Source organism: Cherax quadricarinatus, chromosome 8 (assembly GCF_038502225.1).
Source record: "Cherax quadricarinatus isolate ZL_2023a chromosome 8, ASM3850222v1, whole genome shotgun sequence".
NCBI classification, from domain to species: Eukaryota; Metazoa; Arthropoda; class Malacostraca; order Decapoda; family Parastacidae; genus Cherax; species Cherax quadricarinatus.
Genome location: NC_091299.1, coordinates 11,053,364 through 11,079,824, shown reverse-complemented (window position 1 = coordinate 11,079,824; position 26,461 = coordinate 11,053,364). Strand labels below are relative to the sequence as shown.

Here is a 26,461-nt window from a genome sequence, read left to right as displayed (position 1 = left end):
GGAGGTACAGAGCTCTATGGACAGATTTGTTGTGCGACAGAGGTCCAGTGACTCTGAAGCTGGTCCTAGTGGCATTAAAAGAAGAAGGGAAGTAACCCCGGAAAAGGACTTGCTACCTCAAGTCCTAATGGAAGGGGATTCCCCTTCTAAACACTAACACTCTCTCTCCCCTCCTCCCATCCCATCAATCATCACCAGATCTTCAATAAAAGTAAGTGTCATGTAATTGTGCATGCCTTTTTCAGTTTGTGTGTACTAAAATTAACATTTTTTTGTGGTAAAAAAATTTTTTTTTCATACTTTTGGGTGTCTTGCACGGATTAATTTTATTTCCATTATTTCTTATGGGGAAAATTAATTCGCATAGCGAACATTTCGCATAACGACCAGCCCTCTTGCACGGATTAAGTTCGCTATGCGGGGGTCCACTGTATATATATATATATATATATATATATACATGCATGCATGCATGCATGTGCGTGTCTGAGAAGTGTGACCAAAGTGTAAGTAGGAGTAGCAAGATATCCCTGTTATCTAGCGTGTTTATGAGACAGAAAAAGACACCAGCAATCCTACCATCATGTAAAACAGTTACAGGTTTATGTTTCACAGTCATCTGGCAGGACGGTAGTACTTCCCTGGGTGGTTGCTGTCTACCAACCTACTACCTACATGAAAATGGGGACCCTTAATTGAGCTATGTGCAGAAAGAGGTTTGGTAATTAGTAATACATATTTTATGAAAACGAGGATTAATAAGTATACAAAGTATGATATAGCACGTAATGAAAACAGTTTGTTAGATTATGTATTGGTGGATAAAAGGTTGATGGGTAGGCTTCAGGATGTACATGTTTATAGAGGGGCAACTGATATATTGGATCATTATTTATTTGTAGCTACAGTTAGAGTAAGAGGTAGATGGGACAAAAGGAAAATGGCAACAGCAAGTAAGAGAGAGGTGAAAGTATATAAACTAAGGGAGGAAGAAGTTAGGGCGAGATATAAGAAACTATGTATTGGCAGAAAGGTGGGCTAGTGCAAGTATGAGTAGTGGGGGAGTTGAAGAGAGTTGGAATAGTTTTAAAAATGCATTATTTGAATGTGGGGCAGAAGTTTGTGGCTATAGGAGGGTGGGTGTAGGAGGAAAGAGGAGTGATTGGTGGAATGATGAAGTAAAGGGTGTGATAAAAGAGAAAAAGGTAGTTTATGAGAGGTTTTTACCAAGCAGAAGTGTTGTAAGAAGAGCAAAGTATATGGAGAGTAAAAGAAAGGTGAAGAGAGTGGTAAGAGAGTGCAAAAGGAGAGCAGATGAAAGAGTAGGAGAGGCACTGTCAAGAAATTTTGATGAAAATAAGAAAAAAAAAATTGGAGTGAGATAAACAAGTTAATAAAGCCTAGGCAACGAATGGAATTGTCAGTTAAAAACAGTAGTTTGGGAGATGGAGGTATTGGGTAGATGGTGGGAATATTTTGAGGAATTTTTAAATGTTGATGAAGAAAGGGAGGCGGTAATTTCATGCCCTGCCCAGGGAGATATAACATCTTTTAGGAGTGAAGAAGAGCAGGATGTGAGTGTGGGGAAGGTGTGTGAGGCATTACATTGAATGAAAGGGGGTAAAGCAGCTGGAACTGATGGGATCATGTCAGAAATGTTAAAAGCAGGGGGGGATATAGTGTTGGAGTGGTTGGTATTTTTGTTTAATAAGTGTATGAAAGAGGGGAAGGTACCTAGGGATTGGCAGAGAGTATGTATAGTTCCTTTATATAAAGGGAAGGGGGACAAAAGAGATTGTAAAAATTACAAGGGAATAAGTTTACTGAATATACCAGGAAAAGTGTGTGGTAGGGTTGTTATTGAAAGAATTAGAGGTAAGACAGAGAGTAGGATTGCAGATGAGCAAGGAGCTTTAGAGTGGGTAAGGGATGTGTAGATCAAGTGTTTACATTGAAGCATATATGTGAACAGTATTTAGATAAAGGTAAGGGAAGTTTTCATTGCATTTATGGATTTAAAAAAGACATATGATAGAGTGGATAAGGAGGCAATGTGGCAGTGTTGCAAGTGTATGGAATAGGTAGTAAGTTGCTAAATGCTGTAAAGAGTTTTTATGAGGATAGTGAGGCTCAGGTTAGGGTGTGTAGAAGAGAGGGAGATTATTTCCCGGTAAAAGTAGGTCTTAGACAGGGATGTGTAATGTCACCATGGTTGGTTAATATATTTATAGATGGGGGTTGTAAAAGAAGTAAATGCTAGGGTGTTGGGGAGAGGGGTGGGACTATATTATGGGGAATCAAATACAAAACGGGAGTTGACACAGTTACTTTTTGCTGATGATACTGTTCTTTTGGGAGATTCTAAAGAAAAGTTGCTAAGGTTAATGGGCGAGTTTGGGAGGGTGTGTAAAGGTAGAAAGTTGAAAGTGAACATAGATAAAAGTAAGGTGATGAGGGTATCAAATGATTTAGATAAAGAAAAATTGGATATCACATTGGAGAGAGGGAGTATGGAAGAAGTGAATGTTATCAAATATTTGGGAGTTGACTTATCAGCGGATGGGTTTATGAAGGATGAGGTTAACCTTAGAATTGATGAAGGAAAAAAGTTGAGTGGTGCATTGAGGTAACTGTGGAGATCTTTCTTTGCCTCCATGGAGGCAAAGAAAGTAATGTACGAAAGTATAGTGGTACCAACACTCTTATATGGGTGTGAAGCTTGGGTTGCAAATGCTGCAGAGAGAAGCAGTTGGAGGCAGTGGAGATATCCTCTCGAAGGGCAATGTGTGTGGTGTAAATATTATGCAGAGAATTCGGATTGTGGAAATTAGGAGAAGGCGAGGAGTTACTAAAAGTATTAGTCAGAGGACTGAACAGGGGTTGTTGAGGTGGTTTGGTCATCTAGAGAGAATGGTACAAAGTAGAATGACTTGGAGGGCGTATAAATCTGTAGGGGAAGGAAGGCGGGGTAGGGGTCGTCCTCGAAAAGGTTGGAGGGAGGGGGTAAATGAGGTTTTGTGTGTGAGGGGCTTGGACTTCCAGCAAGCATGCATGTGTGTGTGTTAGATAGGAGTGAATGGAGACAAATGGTTTTTGGGACCTGACGAGCTGTTGGTGTGTGAGCAGGGTAATATTTTGTGAAGGAATTCAGGGAAAGAGGTTAGCCAGACTTGAGTCCTGGAAATGGGAAGTACAGTGCCTGCACTTTAAAGGAGGGATTTGAGATATTGGCAGTTTGGAGGGACATTTGAACTGCCATATCTAAGCGCCTCTGCGAAAACAGTGATTATGTATGAGTGATGGTGAAAGTGTTGAATGATGAAAGTTTTTTCTTTTTGGGTTTTTCTTTCTTTTAGTGTTTTTCTTTTTGGGTCACCCTGCCTTGGTGGGAAACAGCTGACGTGTTAAAAAAAATTATGTAATAATAATCTTTTATTTCTACAAGTACATGTACATGATACAACTTATACATACCTATCAGACAACACTGACAGTGGTCCCTTGTTTTTCGTAATTAATCCGTTCCTGGAAGTGTGGCTATTATCAAAATTGACGATTTTCGAATCCATTGTCCCCATAAGAAATAATGTAAATCCAATTAATTCGTTCCAGACTCCCAGAAGTATCAACAACAATTTGTTTTTTTACCTTAAGGATAGATTTACATGCACAAAATAATGAACATTCAACATGACAGTTACCTTTATTGAAGGCTGTTGTTGATGAATAGAAGACAGGAGGAGGAGATAGGGAAGAGGTTATTTTTTTGGAAGGGGAATCCCCCTCCATAAGGACTCTAGGTCACTTCAAGGGTCACTTCCCTAGCTTAAATATAGATTTACATGCAGAAAAGAATGCCAAGTAAATATAAAGCACTAATAAAATGTATAAATGAACATTTAACATCACACTTGCCTTTTATTGAAGACTTTTGTTGGTGTATGGCAGAGGGAGAGGAGGCGAGTTTATTGTTGGAGAATATTTATTTATCTATCTATTTATTTATGTCTTTGCAAATAGTACATTGAGATTATGTATTTACAATAATGGGTTGCAGTGCAAAGAGAGCCTCTATTATGCCTAGGCATTATGGGCCAACTTAACATTATTGGCTTACTGACTACTTAACACTGAAGAATTATATCATAGTTATACAGTAGATCTATTAATTATAAGTGAATCTGACTTATATAAAACAAAAGATATATTCATATATTCAAAAATGCTTTTTGTGAAACAATGATTCAATTATATTCCTGTTGACAATGGATAATAGGTTCAAAAGTAATTATTGAAATTATGATATGGGAGTACGTATTGAGTATGGGAATACCTGTTCACCCTGCTGGGTGAACAGGGATAGGTGGTTTCTTAAGGAAACATGCCCCCAGTGTTTCCACTCATACTGGGGAATGAACCATAGACCTCAATATGTGAGCTGAGTGCACTACCAACCAAGCTACAGGACACCTTGTTACACCCTCTTATAAATGTTTTAACAATCACGATGACATTACACATCCCTGTCTAAGGCCTTCTTTTTTTTGTCAGATAATCCCCCTTTCAACTGCTTACCCTAACCTGAGCTTTACTATCCACAAAAACTCTCTACTACTTTAGTTATGTATTACCATTTCCAAAATCTGCTTTTTTGTCCATCCATCACGTACATTTTCAAAATGCATAAATGCAACAAAATGTTTCATCTAAGTATTGTTCGTTTATTTTTCTAGGTGGTCAGGAGTATATCTATACCATGAGTGCTGATGCCGATATTGTAAGGTCATCACTTGAAAAATTACTCCACAATTATTCTCCAAGTGCTGATGTCAGGTAGGTATTGTGGTTAGCAATTGTATTTTAAATAAAATAGCATCACTGATGAATATAAGAATAGTGATTGCTTCAGTTTTGTGGTCTTTAAGCTGCCTTGTTGAACTCTTTACTAGCCAATTGTTTCATGTCACTTATTTTGTGTACAATATACTGTATTAAGGGTTATAATTTTAATAATAATAATAATATTATTATTATTATTTTACAAAAAATAGCTAAGCATATGAGTGTCATTCATATTAGGTAAGTTGATAGTTGGAGTACAGTACAGGAGGGCTCTGCATTTTTGACTCCCTCTTTTCAATGTTCCACTGTTTTGGTGGTTTTCAATTGAGCCATTGTTCATTATGTTCGGTGCTTTTTCCGCTTTTCTGCTGTTTTCTCTAAACAGTTGCATAAGGGAAGGGAGAGCAGTGCCATATTTTAAGGTAAATATTGTATGTTCTGTGTATTTATTTTACTCTTATATCAATTTTTTTTATGCCTAGCTGTATTGAGCACTTAATATATGATAGTGTAAACACGTTATCAGGCATTTTAAACACATTCGATATTGAAAAAATGTTCTTTTTCTCTAGTGGGCGATTTTTGCTTATTGCCGGGGTTCTGGAACGTAACAGCTATAGAAATGGGGACCTCCTTTACTTTGAGGTTTTTAATTTTCCACATGGTAGAGAAAGAGATAACAAAAGTATTAAATTCATGAATTTGCTGCAGTTAGTCATTTTGTAATTGCAGTGCTCTTTTGACTGTTATTTACATTTTCACTTGAAAAAACTTGGAATTATTTGAAGCTATTTTGTTCCAGTGGTATTGATGAGATTGTAGTAAGCTATGTAAGTGGGGTGTTGGAAGAAGTGGCAGGAGATGAGGAGGAGGTGGACTCTGCAGGGATGAAGGATGTCATGGCTGCATATGTGCCCGAGTTTGACGCAATCCCAGAAGACGCCATTACTTCCTGGGTAATCAACATGGTACATGTTATCAACCAGGAAAAAAATAAAGGTTAGTAGGTTAATTTTATTTCTGCCATTAGTAATAATGTAGTCATATGTTTGATTATAAAACAAAAGTTAAATCCTACATAATATATTTTCAAGGTACCATAGTTACTTCAGTTTTTCATGTTCTGCAATGTAGAGTACAGTGGAACCTCAGTTTTTATCAATTCATTCCAGAAAGTCTGATGAAAACCGAATTCGACAAAAACTGAAGCAATGTTTCCCATAAGAAATAATGTAAATCCAATTAATCCATTCCAGACACCCAAAAGTATTAACAAAAAATAAATTTTATAGAGAATAATTATAGTTTTACATACAGAAAACAATGAGAAATAAATATGAAGGACTAATGAAATGGATAAATGAACATTTAATATCACTTCTACCTTTATTGAAGACTCTTGTTGGTGTATGGAAGACACAAGGAAGGGAGAGGGAGGAGGAAAGGTTATTGGTTGGAAGGGGAATCTCTCTCCATAAGGACTTCAGGTATCTAGTCCCTGTCAGGGGTTACTTCCCTTCTTTGTCTTTTACTGGCACTGGACTCCTGTCACACAAATAATATGTCCAGAGAGGTCTGTTTCTGACGTCTCTCTAAGATTTGCCTAAAATGGGACAAGGCATTGTCATGGAACATTATGCAGACTCGGCTTGCAACGGCTTTGTTAGGGTGATATTTCTGCACAAAACTTTGCACACACATGTCCTTAATCACTGAAGAAAGCACATTCTTCCCTCTCTCTTTCTCCTCCTCTAAAGCAATTTCCTCAGCTGTGGTCTGTTGCTGTTCCAGTTGAAGGTGTTGCAGCTCTTCAGTGGTTAGCTCTTCCCTGTAGTCGTCCACCAACTCTTCCACATCCTGGCCACTCACATCCAACCCGTACTTTGCTACGAGTTCTTTCTTGAATTCTATTGTGTTTCTCGCCTTCCTTATCAAATGACTTGAAATGAATGAAACCTCTGCAGGTTGGTAGTATTTATGTTCAAGATGCCTTCTATCTCCTTACCAGATCTCTAAAGAGAAATGGTTATAACTGTGATCATAATTTTTAAAGGGGTGGACTTGTAAGCCAGCAGAAGGCCTTGGTCTGATGACCAAAAGTTCCAATGGTGGGTCACATGACTAAGACCTGCATCAGGAAACACTTGTCTGTTTCCTGATAAACCTTACCTAACCTAACCTAACCAGATCTCTATCCCTCCCAAAGCTAAATTGCTTTATGATGGTCTCCATTCTTTTCTAGTCTCAGAGTAAAAGATTGACACTTCTAAAGTCCATGCTAGAAAAAAGTCCTGAGCCTTTCCCACGATAAATAGATGGGAACACAGCACACGTTTAGTCACGTTGGATGGACTGGGGATATGCACAGCCTCTCAGATTGCTTTGTCCATCTTATCCTCCTCCAGTGGATCCAACAAACTGGTAAAGGAAATTCTACCATAACATGTACACAATTTTGACTGGGGTGGATGATCCTAGCTACATTATGGGCACCAACATGTGGGCTACCCTTTCAGCACAGACAACAGGACCAGCTGAAACTTTGTTTCACATACTTTCCAATTGGGACAGCCTCATCATAGAAAAGACTTTGCAGCTATGCCCTTTAGCTGTATGTGCATATCACTCAGGTGATTTTTTTCCTAGCAGTTTACATCTTTTTGACTGGCATAAGTTTTCACCCCTAGACCTTTCACAGTGCCGTGGATTACTGCTTCGCTGCCCACTCTGAATAATAAGTACAGGTGTATTTTAAGCAAAGTAGTAGCTGATACTTAAGGGTACTAACAGTGAGGATAGTGATTCCGATGTGAAGTTCCATGTGTTTGAGACAAAAGTAGGGAAAGGTGATAGTGGAAATGCCCGTACACAGATAACCCTCACATAGGAGAGAGGGGCTTACGATGATGTTTCGGTCTGACTTGGACCATTTACAAAGTCAAGATTCACTGGTACTGCTGGCCCGGGTCTCTGCCAGTTGGTGACCTGGCCTTGGCTCCCTACCATGGGAGTGTCTGAGATGTATGTCTGCCATGGGAGAAAGTACAAGTACCTCCTCATCTTCTGGGACCAATTGTCCCCAGGCCTAGCTCTATTCCCCGCTCTCATGGGGAGAAGCTAGGCACCTTGGGCTGCCACAAACTCCACTCCACTGGGCTCAAAGGGTGTGGCAGCTACATAGCAGCAGACGATGTCAGGAATGCAAAGGCAGCAAGCACTGATTAGGAGTAGGTGGGTAGGCGCACACGTGTGTGCATGGGCTCCATTTCCTTAAGCGTTAGCGGTGGTCCATAAAAGGTAAAAAATGGTGGAAAAGAAACATTGGTGCCGTGACTGGCTAATCTGTTGACAGTGATCAACACATACATGATCCTTGCATTCTTTAAGTGGAAATTAAACAAAATATTGGAAGTCCCAAGGACCCAGATGAAGCCCAGTGTTGTTGGGAAACAGAAAGTATTACCATTCAAGGGAAGCAGTAAATTGTATTACTGTTGAGTGACAATGGAAAAATGTGGACTACCATTGAGGGTAACCATAGTGAAAGGAGTAGACTAGCTAGAAAAAAACATAACACAGCTGAGAAATCTGCATGAAATAAATTTAAATGGAAAGTGTAAGGGGAAGATTACCATAGGCCTAGGTTCCGTATGAGTGATAAAACAATGGTTCCATTATAGTGCAGTGAAAAGGAAAGTGTATCTTGAATAAATATAGTGTATATCCTTGGTTATAACCAGTGTACAGAAGAGTGGTAAAATACCAGAAACAAAAAGCAGTGAATTGTGGCAGTGTGGGACAATCTACCCAACCTGGTGTTGACATGTGTTTCAGTGTACACACAAAGGTTTGAGATACCACTTATAATGAAATAACTAAAATACCAATACATAGTGGAAAGACCTAGTGAATCTAAATTGTCAGTGGAACGACACAAGGATGGTGATTAAACATAATAGAAGAGTTTTTAAACCAAAATGTGGCATTGCATGCAAGAAGTGCCATGTATCTGGGATAGGGTGCTACAGCCATATGGCTGGCAGCACTACCAGGCAACCACAAAGGCCCACCATATAACACCATATATCCCACACCACAAAAACCCAATCTTGGCAAGAAAACATGAACTTGACTTGTGTATGTGGGGTGCTCGGCAAAAAGTACCTGAATTGGGAAAAGTCTGTGTGATAAGAACATAGGAAAGAAGGGACACTGCAGCAGGCCTACTGCCCCATGTGAGGCAGGTCCAATTCTCAAACCGGCTTAAGCCAATGGCTTGACCTAATCAGGTCAGTCACATTCACTTAAGGGAGGAGCATGGCATCTGACTTAGTAGCACAAGCTAGTCAGGTCCAACTCACACCCACCCACACCCACTCATGTATTTATCCAACCTATTTTTAAAACTACACGTCTTAGCTTCTGTGACGGTACTCGGGAGTTTGTTCCACTCGTCCACAACTCTTTTTACCAAACCAGTGCTTTCCTATATTTTTTTTTATTATTATCACACTGGCCGATTCCCACCAAGGCAGGGTGGCCTGAAAAAGAAAAACTTTCACCATCATTCACTCCATCACTGTCTTGCCAGAAGGGTGCTTTACACTACAGTTTTTAAACTGCAACATTAACACCCCTCCTTCAGAGTGCAGGCACTGTACTTCCCATCTCCAGGACTCAAGTCCGGCCTGCCGGTTTCCCTGAACCCCTTCATAAATGTTACTTTGCTCACACTCCAACAGCACGTCAAGTATTAAAGACCATTTGTCTCCATTCACTCCTATCAAACACGCTCACGCATGCCTGCTGGAAGTCCAAGCCCCTCACACACAAAACCTCCTTTACCCCCTCTCTCCAACCTTTCCTAGGCCGACCCCTACCCCGCCTTCCTTCCACTACAGACTGATACACTCTTAAAGTCATTCTGTTTCGCTCCATTCTCTCTACATGTCCGAACCACCTCAACAACCCTTCCTCAGCCCTCTGGACAACAGTTTTGGTAATCCCACACCTCCTCCTAACTTCCAAACTACGAATTCTCTGCATTATATTCACACCACACATTGTCCTCAGACATGACATCTCCACTGCCTCCAGCCTTCTCCTCGCTGCAACATTCATCACCCATGCTTCACACCCATATAAGAGCGTTGGTAAAACTATACTCTCATACATTCCCCTCTTTGCCTCCAAGGACAAAGTTCTTTGTCTCCACAGACTCCTAAGTGCACCACTCACTCTTTTCCCCTCATCAATTCTATGATTCACCTCCTCTTTCATAGACCCATCCGCTGACACGTCCACTCCCAAATATCTAAATACATTCATCTCCTCCATACTCTCTCCCTCCAATCTGATATTCAATCTTTCATCACCTAATCTTTTTATCTTCATAACCTTACTCTTTCCTGTATTCACCTTTAATTTTCTTCTTTTGCACACCCTACCAAATTCATATATCCTTCTTGAAAAAGAATTTTTCCAACTTAAAACCATTGCTGCAAGTCCTGTCTATGCTAGACATTTTTAGTGCACTATTTACATCCCCTTTATTAAGTCCTGTTTTCCACTTGTACACCTCAATCATATACCCCCTAATTCTATACCTTTCTAGAGAGTGCAAATTCAGGACCCTCAGTCTATCCTCTATCTGAGACATGGGATCAACTTTGTCGTCCTCCTTTGTACGTTTTCCAGTGCATTTATATCCATTCTGTAATACGGTGACCAAAACTGCGAAGTATAATCCAAATGAGGCCTAACCAAAGATATATAGAGTTGAAGAACCTGAGGACTTCTATTATTTATACTTCTTGCTATGAAGCCAAGGATTCTGTTAGCTTAATTGCGAATGCTTATGCTTTGTTGTCTTGGTTTCAGATGACTGCTAACCATAACTAAATCCTTTTCACAGTTTGTAATATTAAGATCTGCATTATTTAGCTTGTATGTGGCATGGTTATTTTCCTGTCCAACATTTAGAACTTTGCATTTGTCTATGTTAAACTGCATCTGCCACTTCTCTGGCCACTGCATCAGTCTATTCAAATCATCCTGGAGTACTCTAATATCCTCATTAGAATGAATTGGATGGCCTATTTTGGTGTCATCAGCAAATTTACTTATTTTTTTTTTTTAACAAGTCGGCCATCTCCCACCGAGGCAGGGTGGCCCAGAAAGAAAGAAAATCCCCAAAAAGAAAATACTTTCATCATTATTCAACACTTTCACCTCACTCATACATAATCACTGTTTTTGCAGAGGTGCTCAGAATACAACAGTTTAGAAGCATATATATATAAAGATACACTGTCAATATCCCAAACCCCTCCTTTAAAGTGCAGGCATTGTACTTTCCATTTCCAAGACTCAAGTCCGGCTATATAAAAATAGCCGGTTTCCCTGAATCCCTTCACTAAATATTACCCTGCTTACACTCCAACAGCTCGTCAGGTCCCAAATACCATTAATCTCCATTCACTCCTATTTAACACGCTCACGCACGCTTGCTGGAAGTCCAAGCCGATCGCCCGCAAAACCTTTATCCCCTCCCTCCAACCTTTTTGAGGATTACCCCTACCCCGCCTTCCTTCCCCTACAGATTTATACGCTCTCCATGTAATTCTGCTCTGATCCATTCTCTCTAAATGACCAAACCACTTCAACAATCCCTCTTCATCCCTCTGACTAATACTTTTATTAACTCCACACCTTCTAATTTCCACACTCTGAATTTTCTGCAAAATATTTACGCCACACATTGCCCTTAGACAGGACATTTCCAATGCCTCCAACTGCCTCCTCACTGCAGCATTTACAACGCAAGCTTCACACCCATATAAGAGTGTTGGTACTACTATACTTATACATTCCCTTCTTTGCCTCCATTGATAAAGTTTTTTTTGTCTAACATATACCTCAATGCAACACTCACCTTTTTCCTTCATCAATTCTATGATTAACCTCATCCTTCATAAATCCATTCGCTGACACGTCAACTCCCAATTATCTGAAAACATTCACTTCTTCCATACTAGTCCTCCCCAATTGGATATCCAATTTTTCTTTATCGAAATCATTTGATACCCTCATCACCTTACTTTTTTCTATGTTCACTTTCAACTTTCTACCTTTACACACACTCCCCAACTTGTCCACTAACGTTTGCAATTTTTCTTCAGAATTTCCCATAAGCACAGTATCATCAGCAAAAAGTAACTGTGTCAGTTCCCATTTTGTATTTGATTCCACATAATTTAATCCCACCCCTCTCCCGAACACCCTAGCATTTACTTCTTTTACAACCCCATCTATAAATTTATTAAACAACCATGGTGACATTACACATCCCTATCTAAGACCTACTCTTACCGGGAAGTAGTCTCCCTCTCTTCTACACACCCTAACCTGAACCTCACTATCCTCATAAATACTCTTTACAGCATTTAGTAACTTACCACCTATTCCATATACTTGCAACATCTTCCACATTGCTCCCCTATCTACTCTATCATATGCCTTTTCTAAATCCATAAATGCAATAAAAACTTCTCTACCTTTATCTAAATACTGTTCACATACATGCTTCAATGTAAACACTTGCTCTACACATCCCCTACCCGCACTAAAACCTCCTTGCTCATCCGCAATCCTACATTCTGTCTTACCTCAAATTCTTTCAATAATAACCCTACCATTCACTTTTCCTGGTATACTCAGTAAACTTATTCCTATATAATTTTTACAATATCTTTTGTCCCCCTTTCCTTTATATGAAGGGACTACATATACTCTCTGCCAATCCCTAGGTACTTTCCCTTCTTTCATACATTTTTTTTTTTTTCAACAAGTCGGCCGTCTCCCACCGAGGCAGGGTGACCCAAAAAAGAAAAAAAATCCCCAAAAAGAAAATACTTTCATCATCATTCAACACTTTCACCACACTCACACATTATCACTGTTTTTGCAGAGGTGTTCAGAATACAACAGTTTAGAAGCATATACGTATAAAGATACACAAAATATCCCTCCAAACTGCCAATATCCGAAACCCCTCCTTTAACCCTTTGAGGGTCGACAGGCCCTCTCCAAAACTCGTTCTCAGGGTCGGCCAAATTTAAAAAAAAAAAAAATTATTTTCTCTTATGAAAAGATAGAGAATCTTTTCCCGATCATAACGACACCAAAAGTTTGAAATTTGATAGAAAACTTACGGAATTATGCTGTCGCAAAGTTAGCGGTCTCGGCGATCTTTACGCATCGGCGATTTTGCCCACTTTGAGCCCCATTTTCGGCCAATTTCACTGTACTAGTTGACAAAAAATATGAATATTTCGCTAGAACTCCATTTTTTCTATCGAATGGGTGCAAGAAACCACCCATTTATAAATTCAACTATCCAGTACAGTGGTCAGAAATTAGCAATTTTGCCAATTTCACACAAATTTCAAAAGATGCCAATTTCCGAATAGGGTCCAGAATAAACAAGAAAGACATTCCTGGCACTAAAATGACATTTCCTCTAGTGATTAGTCACGTCTCAAGGCCCCTCATATATTCTTTTGCTTTCCACTTTGAATTTTTATTCTCACAAAAAATATAAGATTTACTGTTATGCAGACTATTGCATTAGTGTAAAAAATGGTACAAATATTATTGGTGCACTTGTGAAAGAATATTAGACTCACCAGTTGACGTGTATTGCACACTTGGCACGATTTGTTTACTTTTGAAGTTTGGTAAAAATCGAACATTTCTGCTAGTTTGAGCTCAATTTCAAGGCACCTTTCATTGTAAAACCAGTCAAAATCATCTCAATTTCAGTAATATGTCTTCCATTCTATAAAATGAGACCAAGAAAACTAGAATACAACAATAAATACCATACGAAAATACACTGCAAAGTCGCTGATTTATTAAAAAAAAATGGTCAAAGTTTTTTTTTTCTCATTTTGCACTGTGTGCTGCAGGATTTTTTTTAGACTGTGCACACTGACCACATAGACCCATTCTTTCATATGAAGGCCTACCAGCTTTCTCCCACTAGATTTGAGGCCGCTAGAATTTATGAGTACTAGTACGTCAAAAACCCCTACGCGTAAGACGTACTAGTACGACGAAAACCCTCAAAGGGTTAAAGTGCAGGCACTGTACTTCCCATTTCCAGGACTCAAGCCCGACTATATGAAAATAACCGGTTTCCCTGAATCCCTTCACTAAATATTACCCTGCTCACACTCCAACAGATTGTCAGGTCCCAAGTATCATTCGTCTCCATCCACTCCTATCTAACACGCTCACGCACGCTTGCTGGAAGTCCAAGCCCCTCGCCCACAAAACCTCCTTTACCCCCTCTCTCCAACCCTTTCGAGGATGACCCCTACCCCTCCTTCCTTCCCCTATAGATTTATATGCTTTCCATGTCATTCTAATTTGATCCATTCTCTCTAAATGACCAAACCACCTCAACAACCCCTCTTCTGCCCTCTGACTAATGCTTTTATTAACTCCACACCTTCTCCTAATTTCCACACTCCGAATTTTCTGCATAATATTTACACCACACATAGCCCTTAGACAGGACATCTCCACTGCCTCCAACCATCTCCTCGCTGCTGCATTTACCACCCAAGCTTCACATCCATATAAGAGTGTTGGTACTACTATATTTTCATACATTCTCTTCTTTGCCTCCATAGATAACGTTTTTTGACTCCACATATACCTCAACGCACCACTCACCTTTTTTCCCTCATCAATTCTATGATTAACCTCATCCTTCATAAATCCATCCGCCGACACGTCAACTCCCAAGTATCTGAAAACATTCACTTCTTCCATACTCCTCCTCCCCAATTTGATATCCAATTTTTCTTTATCTAAATCATTTGATACCCTCATCATCGTACTCTTTTCTATGTTCACTTTCAACGTTCTACCTTTACACTCATTCCCAAACTCATCCACTAACCTTTGCAATTTTTCTTTAGAATCTCCCATAAGCACAGTATCATCAGCAAAAAGTAACTGTGGCAATTCCCATTTTGAATTTGATTCCCCATAATTTAATCCCACCCCTCTCCCGAACACCCTAGCATTTACTTCTTTTACAACCCCATCTATAAATATATTAAACAACCATGGTGACATTACACATCTCTGTCTAAGACCTACTTTTACCGGGAAATAATCTCCCTCTCTTCTACACACCCTAACCTGAGCCTCACTATCCTCATAAAAACTCTTTACAGCATTTAGTAACTTACCACCTATTCCATATACATCTGCCACATTGCTCCTCTATCCACTCTATCATATGCCTTTTCTAAATCCATAAATGCAATAAAAACTTCCCTACCTTTATCTAGATACTGTTCACATATATGCTTCAATGTAAACACTTGATCTACACATCCCCTACCCACTCTGAAGCCTCTCTGCTCATCCGCAATCCTACATTCTGTCTTACCTCTAATTCTTTCAATTATAACCCTACCGTATACTTTTCCTGGTATACTCAGTAAACTTATTCCTCTATAATTTTTACAATCTCTTTTGTCCCCTTTCCCTTTATATAAAGGGACTAAACATGCTCTCCGCCAATCCCTAGGTACCTTCCCCTCTTTCATACATTTATTAAACAAAAGGACCAACCACTCCAACACTATATCCCCCCCTGCTTTTAACATTTCTGTCATGATCCCATCAGTTCCAGCTGCTTTACCCCCTTTCATTCTACGTAATGCCTCACGTACCTCCACCACACTTACATTCTGCTCTTCTTCACTCCTAAAAGATGGTATACCTCCCTGGCCAGTGCATGAAATTACCGCCTCCCTTTCTTCCTCAACATTTAAAAGTTCCTCAAAATATTCTCGCCATCTATCTAATACCTCCCTCTCCCCATCTACTAACTCCCCTACTCTGTTTTTAACTGACAAATCCTTACTTTCCCTAGACTTTCTTAACTTGTTTAACTCACTCCAAAATTTTTTCTTATTTTCATTAAAATTTCTTGACAGTGCCTCTCCCACTCTATCATCTGCTCTCCTTTTGCACTCTCTCACCACTCTCTTCACCTTTCTTTTACTCTCCATATACTCTACTCTTCTTATAACACTTCTGCTTTGTAAAAACCTCTCATAAGCTACCATTTTCTCTTTTATCACACCCTTTACTTCATCATTCCACCAATCACTCCTCTTTCCTCCTGCCCCCACCCTCCTATAACCACAAACTTCTGCCCCACATTCTAATACTGCATTTTTAAAACTATTCCAACCCTCTTCAACCCCCCCCCCCACTACTCATCTTTGCACTAGCCCACCTTTCTGCCAATAGTCGCTTATATCTCACCCGAACTTCCTCCTCCCTTAGTTTATACACTTTCACCTCCCTCTTACTTGTTGTTGCCACCTTCCTCTTTTCCCATCTACCTCTTACTCTAACTGTAGCTACAACTAAATAATGATCCGATATATCAGTTGCCCCTCTATAAACATGTACATTCTGGAGCCTACCCATCAACCTTTTATCCACTAATACATAATCTAACAAACTACTTTTATTACATGCTACATCATACCTTGTATATTTATTTATGCTCTTTTTCATAAAATATGTATTACTTATTACCAAATTTCTTTCTACACATAGCTCAATTAAAGGCTCCCCATTTACATTTACCCCTGGCACCCCAAATTTACCTACTACTCCCTCCATAACATTTTTACCCACTTTAGCATTGAAATCCCCAACCACCATTACTCTCACACTTGATTCAAAACTCCCCACGCATTCACTCAACATTTCCCAAAATCTCTCTCTCTCCTCTACACTTCTCTCTTCTCCAGGTGCATACATGCTTACTATAACCCACTTTTCACATCCAATCTTTATTTTAATCCACATAATCCTTGAATTAATACATTTGTAGTCCCTCTTTTCCTGCCATAGCTTATCCTTTAACATTATTGCTACTCCTTCTTTAGCTCTGACTCTATTTGAAACCCCTGACCTAATCCCATTTATTCCTCTCCATTGAAACTCTCCCACCCCCTTCAGCTTTGTTTCACTTAAAGCCAGGACATCCAGTTACTTCTCATTCATAACATCCACAATCATCTCTTTCTTATCATTTGCACAACATCCACGCACATTCAGACTTCCCACTTTGACAATTTTCTTCTTCTTATTCTTTTTAGTAATCTTTACAGGAAAAGGGGTTACTAGCCCATTGTTTATTAAACAAAAATACTAACTACTCCAACACTAAATATCCCCCCTGCTTTTAACATTTCTGTCATGATCCTGTCAGTTCCAGCTGCTTTGCCCCCTTTCATTCTACATAATGCCTCATGCACCTCCCCCACACAAGGGGCCCAACACTGACCCCTGTGGAACACTGCTTATGATATGCTCTCATTCTGATTTCTCCCCATTTATGCAAACTCTCTGCTGCCTATTTGTCAGCCATGCCTCTACCTAGAAAAAAATTTCTCCTAATATTCCGTGTGCATTAAGTTTTCTCAACAGTATTTGAAGTGGAACTCTGTCAAAAGCCTTACTGAAGTCCATATACACAATATCACATTCATTACGATGATCTACCTCCTCAAATACCTTAGTGAAGAAAGTAAATTCATAAGACAGGAATGCCCCTTTGTAAAACCGTGCTGAGATTCATTAATCAATCTATGCCTTTCAAGATGGCTACAAATTGCTTTGGCAATTATTGATTCCATAAACTTACCAACCATGGAGGTAAGGCTTATTGGTCTATAGTTCGAAGCTAAGGACCTGTCACCTGCCTTGTAAATAGGTACTGTATTACATTTGCCATTTTCCACTTGTCTGGCACTATGCCAGTTTGTAGTGATAATATTGAAAAGATTAGCCAAGGGTATGCTAAGTTCCTCTTTACATTCCTTTAAAACCCTTGCAAACAGTTCATCAGGGCCTGGGGATTTGTTAGATTTTAATTTCTCTATTTGTCTGAGGACCATGTCACTAGTTACCCTAATCTTGCGTAGTTTATTATCGTCCTGCTCTACATAATTCATTATTTCTGGAATTTCGCTAATATCTTCCTGAGTAAAAACTGAGAGGAAAAGCTCACACATTTCCTTATCACTGTCAGTGACCTGACCTGAGTTACTCTTAAGTGGGCCTATCGTGTCCCTAATCTTTCTTCTGTATACCTGAAAGAACCCTTTTGGGTTAGTCTTCGAATCCCTTGCGACTAGCCTTATAATACCTTTTTGCTTTTCTTATTCCTTTTTCTATTTCTTTCTTGAACCCTTTGAGAGTTGGTCATGAACTAGTACGTCATTGCAGCCAGGGTCAGTCACATACTTGTACGCATAAATTCTAGTGCCTTCAAATTGAGAGAGACAAAGAGAGCTGGCAGGCCTGCATGTGATAGAATGGGTCTCTGTGGTAAGTGTGTGCAGAAGGAAAAAAATCTATGCACCTGCATTGCATTGCTTGGTCAGCAAGCCAAGTGGTAAGGAGTACCTCACTCTCCGGCAATGTGGGTGGTGGGGAAGGCAGTGGAGGGGGAGGCAGTGTGAGTGGTAGGGAAGGGAGCGTGGGTTTGTGTAAACAGCATGGCTGTGTCGGTGTGTGTGTTTGTCTGTGTCTGTCTCACAGGTACACACAAATACAGTTACACATAGTGTAAATTACCTAGGATAACCCAAAAAATCCAGACTGGCAAATAATATGTATCAAGACCCAGATGTGACAGTGACTACTGTGTCGTGTGTAATACTGTTGGTTCATTAGTGGCTCTCTTTGAGGCAGAGAGAGACACAAGGAGACAGAGACAGACAGACAGACAGACAGACAGACAGACATGGTTATGTGTAAAGTGAAAACAAACAAAGTGAGGGTAATGTACCCTCATCAGATGTCACTCCACTGTCATTAGTGGAGTGATAAGATAAGATGAGTGACACACACGTCTTACACCATGCTTCAGTTATTATTATTATTTTATTCTCCTGTGTATCCTAGGTAATTTACACTATGTGTAATTGTATTTATGTGTACCTGTGAGACAGAGATAGACCCAGCCAGTCAGCCAGCCGGCCTGCCAACCAGCCATGTTGTTTACAAAAACCCACGCTCCCTTCCCCACCAAAACATTGCTGGGACCTATAAATACTATGTATGTATTTCTAGACAATAGTATGCGACTAAAATGGGTGAAAATGTTCACCTGTCAAAGTTTGTGCAGTTATTGTGTAGTATACAGGTCCTCCGTCACAAATCCGGCATCATTGGGACCTGTAGTGTGCCAGATTACTGAATTTGCTGGATTACATAGTGGTTAGGTTAGAATACACTTAATAAAATTAACCAACTTGACTTACACAAAGTTCATTGAACACTGGCAAAAATCGAACATTTCTGCTACATTTCAAGGTATTTTTCATCGTGAAACCAATCAAAATCATATCTATTTCTGTAATATATCTTCCATTCTATCAAATGAGCCCCAAAAAATGAGAATACAACCATAAAAACCATATGAAAATATACCACAAAGAGGCGGCTAATGGCTGAGAAGTGAACTCCCTTATTTATCGTCTGTTTTTTTTTTTTTATTTTTGGTGTACATTAAGAAGCGTCTTTCCATCATACATTGCCCAAGTTTCAGTAAGATAGCCCAACAAACAACTGAGAGAAAAAAAATGTTTACCAAAAATCATATATGGCACGCCCATGCCAGGTACTGGAAATAAGTCACTTTGACCTTTTTTGGGGTTATCCTAGGTTCTCTATACATATGCTGCTCTGTATAATAATATATGTAACTGTATTTGTGTATACCTGAATAAACTTACTTATTTACTTACTGCTATTCTGTCGACTGAGTACAAGAAACTGCCCCTACACCTATTTCAGCTACCCAATAAAGTGGTCAGACATTGGCAATTTGGCCAATTAAACACAAATTTCAACAGATGCCAATTTCAAAATAGGGTCAAGAATAAAAACTGCAGAAATTCCTGGCACTAAAATAACATTTTCTCTGTTTATTAGTCTTGCTTACCATTTGGAAATTTTATTAACACAAAAAATAGAAGATTTACTGTCATGCAGACTACTGCATTATTGTAATAATTTTATAAATAATGTCAACCCATTTTTGACTGCGTATTGGAATTTGGACTGGCAGGCAAACACGTATTAGTGACGTCATTTGTTTACTCTTGAGTATTGCTAAAGAATGGAGCATTTCCGCTACTGTGAGCACAATTTCAAAGTCCTCTTCGTCGTGAAAGCAATGAAAATCATATCTATTTCTGTAATATATCTCCCACTTTATCAAATGACACCAAAAAACGAGAATACAACCATAAAAATCATACGAAAATATACCGCTGTGGGGCCGCTAATGGCTGAGAAGTGAACTCCATTATTTATGATCTGATTTCTTTCATTTTTGGTGTACATTAACCCTTTCAGGGTCCGTCCCGTAGATCTACGGCTTTTCGGTGAGTGTCCAAACCGTAGACCTATGCCAAAATTCTAGCGCCCTCAAATTTAACGTGAAAGCGCTCATAGGCCTACATGTGAGAGAATGGGTCTGCGCCGTGGGTGTGCGCCGTAAACAAAAAATCTAGGCGCCTGCATAGCATTGTGGGAACGCCGGCTCATTCACCCTTGTTCACCATGCCTCGTCGCAAGTCAGCTCTCACTCCCCGGAAAATTGGGACTCTCCTCTTCCTGTCTGATAGTTCTGACACTGATGGAAGTGGAAATGAAGACGAATTCTACGGCTTTGATAAGTTAGTGACTGAAAATAATGACCAGGATATCGATAATAGTGCAGAAAACCCCGACGATCCTCGACCTTCTACCTCTGGTGTGGGCACTCGTGACTCACGGTCGGGTGTTCCTAAACGTAAGAGAAAACTAATATTTTCCCGTGGCCAGGCCTCTGACTTCAGTAATGACGATGATTCTGACGTGGATTGTGATTTTATTGCGCTCGACGATCATTCGAGTAGTGATAGTGAGGAAACATATTCACCAGTGAAGCGTCGGTATGTTCGCCGCCGCATGCGCTCGGGTAGTGTACCCTATGCTGTGCCCAGGGGACGGAGTACATCCCGGAGTACATCCCGTGGCCCTACACCCGTTTTAGGTAGTGATAGTGAGGATGATGTGGCTACACTTGGCATGGATGGGCCACAGGCATCAGTGGATGGTGTTAGTGGTGCTGGTGGTGGTAGTGGCACCGCCATGCGTGACTCACTGTGCCACGCGGGGACCCACGCTGCTGACTCGTCAGTTCAAGGACAAAGCGGAGCGTCACCCACCAGCCCGCCACAACCACAACCACCCGTACAACCAGCCTATGATGTCCAGTATCCACCAGCAAACCGTATCTGGGATTGGCAGCAAAATCCCAATTTTGTTCCCAGCCCTCACCACTTTGATGACTCTCAAAGTGGAATTCTACCTACCTGTCCCCTTGGAACCATGGCCAATGAACTGGAATTCTTTGAATTATTCTTTGACCAGCCATTGATGGAAATTATTGCCAGGGAAAGTAATAAGTATTTTCAGTACACCATGGCAAATACGATCTTATCACCACAGTCAAGACTACACAGGTGGAAAGAGACGACTGTTGCAGAAATGTATTTGCTTTTTGCAACAATAATGCTTATGCCTCACGTCTATAAGCATAATATAAAAGCATACTGGTCCACAGATCGGCTAATTTGTACCCCATCCTTCAGTGAAATAATACCAGTGAACAGGTTTATCTTACTGTTACGTATGTTGCACTTCTCTGACAAAACCAGGCCTGACAGAAGTGACAGGTTATACAAGATTAGAAATGTTTTCATGTATCTCAAACAAAAGTTCAGGATATACTTTTATCCATTCAAGAATCTTGTAATTGACGAGTCTTTGATTTTGTTCAAAGGTAGACTGTCATTCAAGCAGTATATACCGAGCAAGAGGAACCGCTTTGGTATAAAATTGTTTGTACTCTGTGATTGTGACAGTGGCCTGGTGTTGGATATTGTTGTATACACGGGTAGTAAAACATTGAAAGATACCAAGATGTTATTGGGTATCTCAGGTGACGTAGTGAGAAACATGATGGCACCTCATCTTGGTAAGGGCCATACATTATATACCGATAACTGGTACACAAGCCCATTACTCAGTTATTTCATGCGAGTGAACAAGACAGATGTGTGTGGCACAGTGCGTTCTAATCGTAAACATATGCCCAGGCTCAACGCAGGTGTTCGTGGTGATGACGTGCAGGTGTTTACTGCCAATGACATAATGGCATTACGGTGGCATGACAAACGAGATGTCACATTGTTGACAACCATTCACCGTAATGAAATGCAAGACAGTGGCAAAGTTGATCGAGTGACTAATGAACGTATTCGAAAACCAGTGTCAGTGATTGATTATACACAAAACATGCGCTTGGTTGACAAGTGTGACATGCAGATTGGTTTTGTTGACTGTGTTCGTAAGAGTTACAAGTGGTACATGAAACTTTTCTTCCATCTCATGGACATTTCAATGCTGAATGCATATAATATGTACCAAATAAAGACTGGTAACAGACCACCGTATGGTGAGTTTTGTTTGTCTGTTGTCAGACAACTCATAATGAAGTACCAGGTAACAACACCTGCAATACAACATGGTCCTCGAATTCATCACAATATACCCAAGCGTTTGAGGAGAGAAGGTGATCATTTCATAATACAGCTTCCTTCAACTCAAAAGAAATTTGCTCAGAAGAGATGCATTGTCTGTGCACAAACAAAACGACGGCAACAAAGACGCAAAGACACTCGGTTTATGTGTGAGGAATGTAAGGTGCCTCTGTGCATGGTGCCTTGTTTCAAGGAGTTCCACAAGCTCCAGCAGTTCTAAAACCATGTCCAGTGATTGTAAATATGTAAATATATGATAGAACATTAGTATTATACAATATTTGTGCATGTTTATTGTAATAAACAACAGTGGTAAACAATAATATGATAATAACTTTAGTGCGGTTATTGTGTTCAATACAGTGAGTATATATATATCAATTATATACAGTATTGGTCTCTCAGGCCCCAAATGTTAGTAGGAATAGAAAAAATTGGAAAAGAAAAGAAAAAACAACTAAAACAACAAAATAATATAATATGCGTATGTGGAATTCGTCGATGTTGCCGCCACCACATCATTTTCTATAAACTTCTTGGCACTGTATCTCGGTAAGTAATGATCAGATTCTAATTTTTTTTGTTTTATTACCTTCACAAAAATATGCTCTTTAATTCTGTAAGAAAAAATAATTTTTTTTTTTTTTCAAAATTTCTTGGACACTGGTGCGTGACTTCAGATTTTGGCCTTGGACCCTGAAAGGGTTAAACCAACAGGTAATTGATCCCACTAGAAATGAAAATACCCAGGATTTGATATTCACAAACAACGAAGACCTGATCAGAGACATAACAGTTACAAAAACTATATACTCTGATCATAATATCATAGAGGTTCAAGCTAGTATTAACTCAGGGGTAGGAAACTGCATCACTAAAGTTAGAGATGGGATGATCAGTAAGTTTAATTTTAACAACCATAGAATTGACTGGGGAAAAATAAACCAAGAGCTATCAGACATACCCTGGGAATCAGACATGAGCACCCTAAATCCCCACCAGTGCCTAGAGAAGCTGAATACAGAAGCATACAAAGTATGTATGAAACATGTACCATTGAGGAAACCCAGAGGAAGATCAGATATAGAGAGAGAGCGTAGGAGATGGTACAGAAGAAGAAAACGGGTTACTGAACTGCTGAAAAACACAAATATGCTACAACAGAGGAAAGATAGACTTAGCAGAGAGATCACTGAATTAGAGCAAAAACTTAGGATGTCATACCTCACAGAAGAAGTACAAATGGGAACAAAAGGTCATACAGGATATTGCAAGAAACCCAAAATGTTTCTATTCCTACACAAGATCCAAGCTAAGAACTACCTGTAGAATTGAACCCTTACTGAGGAGACTCGTATACTGACGACAAACAGGAAATGAGTGAAATCCTAAAAGAACAATATGAGTCGGTGTTCAGCAACCCACTACATGACAGCACGGTAAAAAATGCAGAAATATTTTTCACTCCAGAAGAAGGCCACACAGACCAACTAACTGACATTAATACAAATCCCATAGTTTTTGAAAAAAAATGGAAAAAATGCCCACTGATTCCGCACTGGCACCAGATTCATGGAATGCTCTTTTTATAAAGAAGTGCAAAGTACCACTAGCACGAGCCCTCAGTATTCTTTGGAGAAAGAGCTTAGATCTAGGTGAAATACCAGAGGCCTTAAAGAGTGCAGACATAGCTCCTTTGCATAAGGGAGGTAGTAGAGCAGTAGCTAAAAATTACAGATCAGTAGCCCTTACCTCTCACATCATAAAAATCTTCGAAAGAGTGATGAGATGGCAGATTACAAATTTCATGGACCAGCACAACCAACATAACCCAAACCAGCATGTCTGTTACAGCTGCTGAACCATTATGACAGAATTATGGAGGCATTGGAAGACGACCAAAACGTAGATGTGATTTACACAGATTTTTCAAAGGCATTTGACAAATGTGACCATGGAGTGATAACGCACAGAATGAAGGCCATGGGCATTACAGGGAAGGTAGGCAGATGGATTTTCAGTTTCTTAACACACACAACACAAAAAATAGTAGTGAACAGGGCAAGATCCAGCATCAGCGAGGTCAAAAGCTCAGTGACCCAAGGCACTGTCCTGGCACCTCTGCTGTTTTTCATCCTCATAGCAGACATAGACAAAAACACCCGGCACACTTTTGTATCATCATTTGCAGATGACACTAAAATAGGCATGAAAGTCAGTACAGTAGAGGACACTGAAAAAGTACAGGAAGACATAAACAGGGTTTTCCAGTGGGCAGTGGAGAACAACATGACATTCAGTGATGATAAGTTCCAGCTGCTTAGATATGGAAAGAATGAAGAACTCAAAAGGAGCACTATATACAAAACTCAAGAGAGTCACGAAATAAAACATAAGGAACATGTAAAAGACCTAGGAATAATTATGTCAGTGGACCTTTCTTTTAAAGACTATAACAAGACAAAGATCACGGCAGCCAGGAAGATGAAGGGGTTGGTATTGAGAACTTTCAAAACAAGGGAAATAATGCCGATGGCGACACTTCAAATCGCTAGTGCTCCCTCACTTAGAATATTGCTCAGTGCAGACGGCCCCATTCAAGGCAGGAGAAATATCTGAGCTGGAACAAATACAGAGATCGTTTACGACTCACATTGAGCCTGTAAAGCACCTAAACTACTGGGAACACCTGCAAGTCTTGAACATGTATTCATTGGAGTGGGGGAGAGAGAGGTACATGATAATACAGTGGAACCTCAAATATCGAACTGCTCCCAACTCAATCAATTATGTAAGTGTATTTTTGTAAATGCTTTTATAAGTGTATTTTTGAGGGTCTGAAATGAACTAATCTAATTTACATTATTCCTGATGGGAATAAATTCGTTCGGTAACGGCACTTGTATCGTAAGGGTTCTTGAATGGAGATATCACAGGTTGAAAGTAGACACACTTGTAGGATGGTAAATATATTGTCAGACTGAGATGAGAGATGGAGCCCGGTGCCTAGCCTGTTTACGTTATGAAGGTCTACCGCTGAGTGAGAACGGGACAGGGGGATCACTGCCCATGTGTGTGCCATGACGTCACACCAAGCTACAGGCCTACGAGGGATCTCGTGTCTAAAGCACATGGATGATACTAATATGCTATGCTATATAATACAGGGAATACAGGGATCAGCAACTATGCTGACAGCTCGGTCATGTTACGTATGTCGTCCCGACATACACTACTATCTATAGGCTGAACAGGCAGGCGGATCTGGGCTGATTCTATACAATAACAAATTCATATATAACTTAGAACTAATGGATGGTACAACATGATTTTGACGTAATGGGTGTTAACGTAATCATTACAAACTATAAGAACAATTCATTATACAATATGGATGGAATTGATCGATCGATCTGTATTCATGCACTCTACGGATTCTGAGGAAGAATAATTATATACAAAGAAGTGTTTAACAGAAAGGCAGATTCGGTGCACGCAAATCTAGACTGTTAATTCTCAGAATACGGAGGGAACGTGAACACGAAAATTTCTGACAAACTGATCAGCTAATAACAAAACACACAGTTATTAATTTCATTCATCTCGGACATCTAATTATACAGACTATGTACATTTAAACCCAATTCTGCGAGGGTAAGGTTTACATATGCAGAATGGTTATCATCTCTGGGAGGATCGAATTCCTCTGCAATGGCTAACACATGCCTTGACTGAGAGAGATCTGAAGGAGTATCTACAAAAAATACAACTACAATCACTAGTGACTGTGGAATTACTAACTCGTCTGCTAGGAGTACTCAACTCGACTATTCGATACAGTAATTCTTGGCTCAATACAAAGTCACTAATGGGTACTGGTGGCTTCACAGTAAGAATAAGATCTTCCTGGA

General features: G+C 39.8%; 1 protein-coding gene across 4 annotated transcripts in view; it reads left to right on the top strand.

Annotated features, from left to right (window-relative positions):
• The window catches only part of LOC128685419 (CUE domain-containing protein 2), a 108,493-nt gene that overhangs the window by 34,601 nt on the left and 47,431 nt on the right, over window positions 1-26,461 (top strand). For all 4 annotated transcript variants that reach the window (XM_070082864.1, XM_070082861.1, XM_070082863.1 and 1 more), the window contains 2 exons: window positions 4,734-4,833; window positions 5,645-5,841. In XM_070082864.1, coding sequence (XP_069938965.1) covers window positions 4,757-4,833; window positions 5,645-5,841 — 274 coding nt within the window. In that variant the 5' untranslated portion in view covers window positions 4,734-4,756. The remainder of the gene's footprint in view (window positions 1-4,733; window positions 4,834-5,644; window positions 5,842-26,461) is intronic.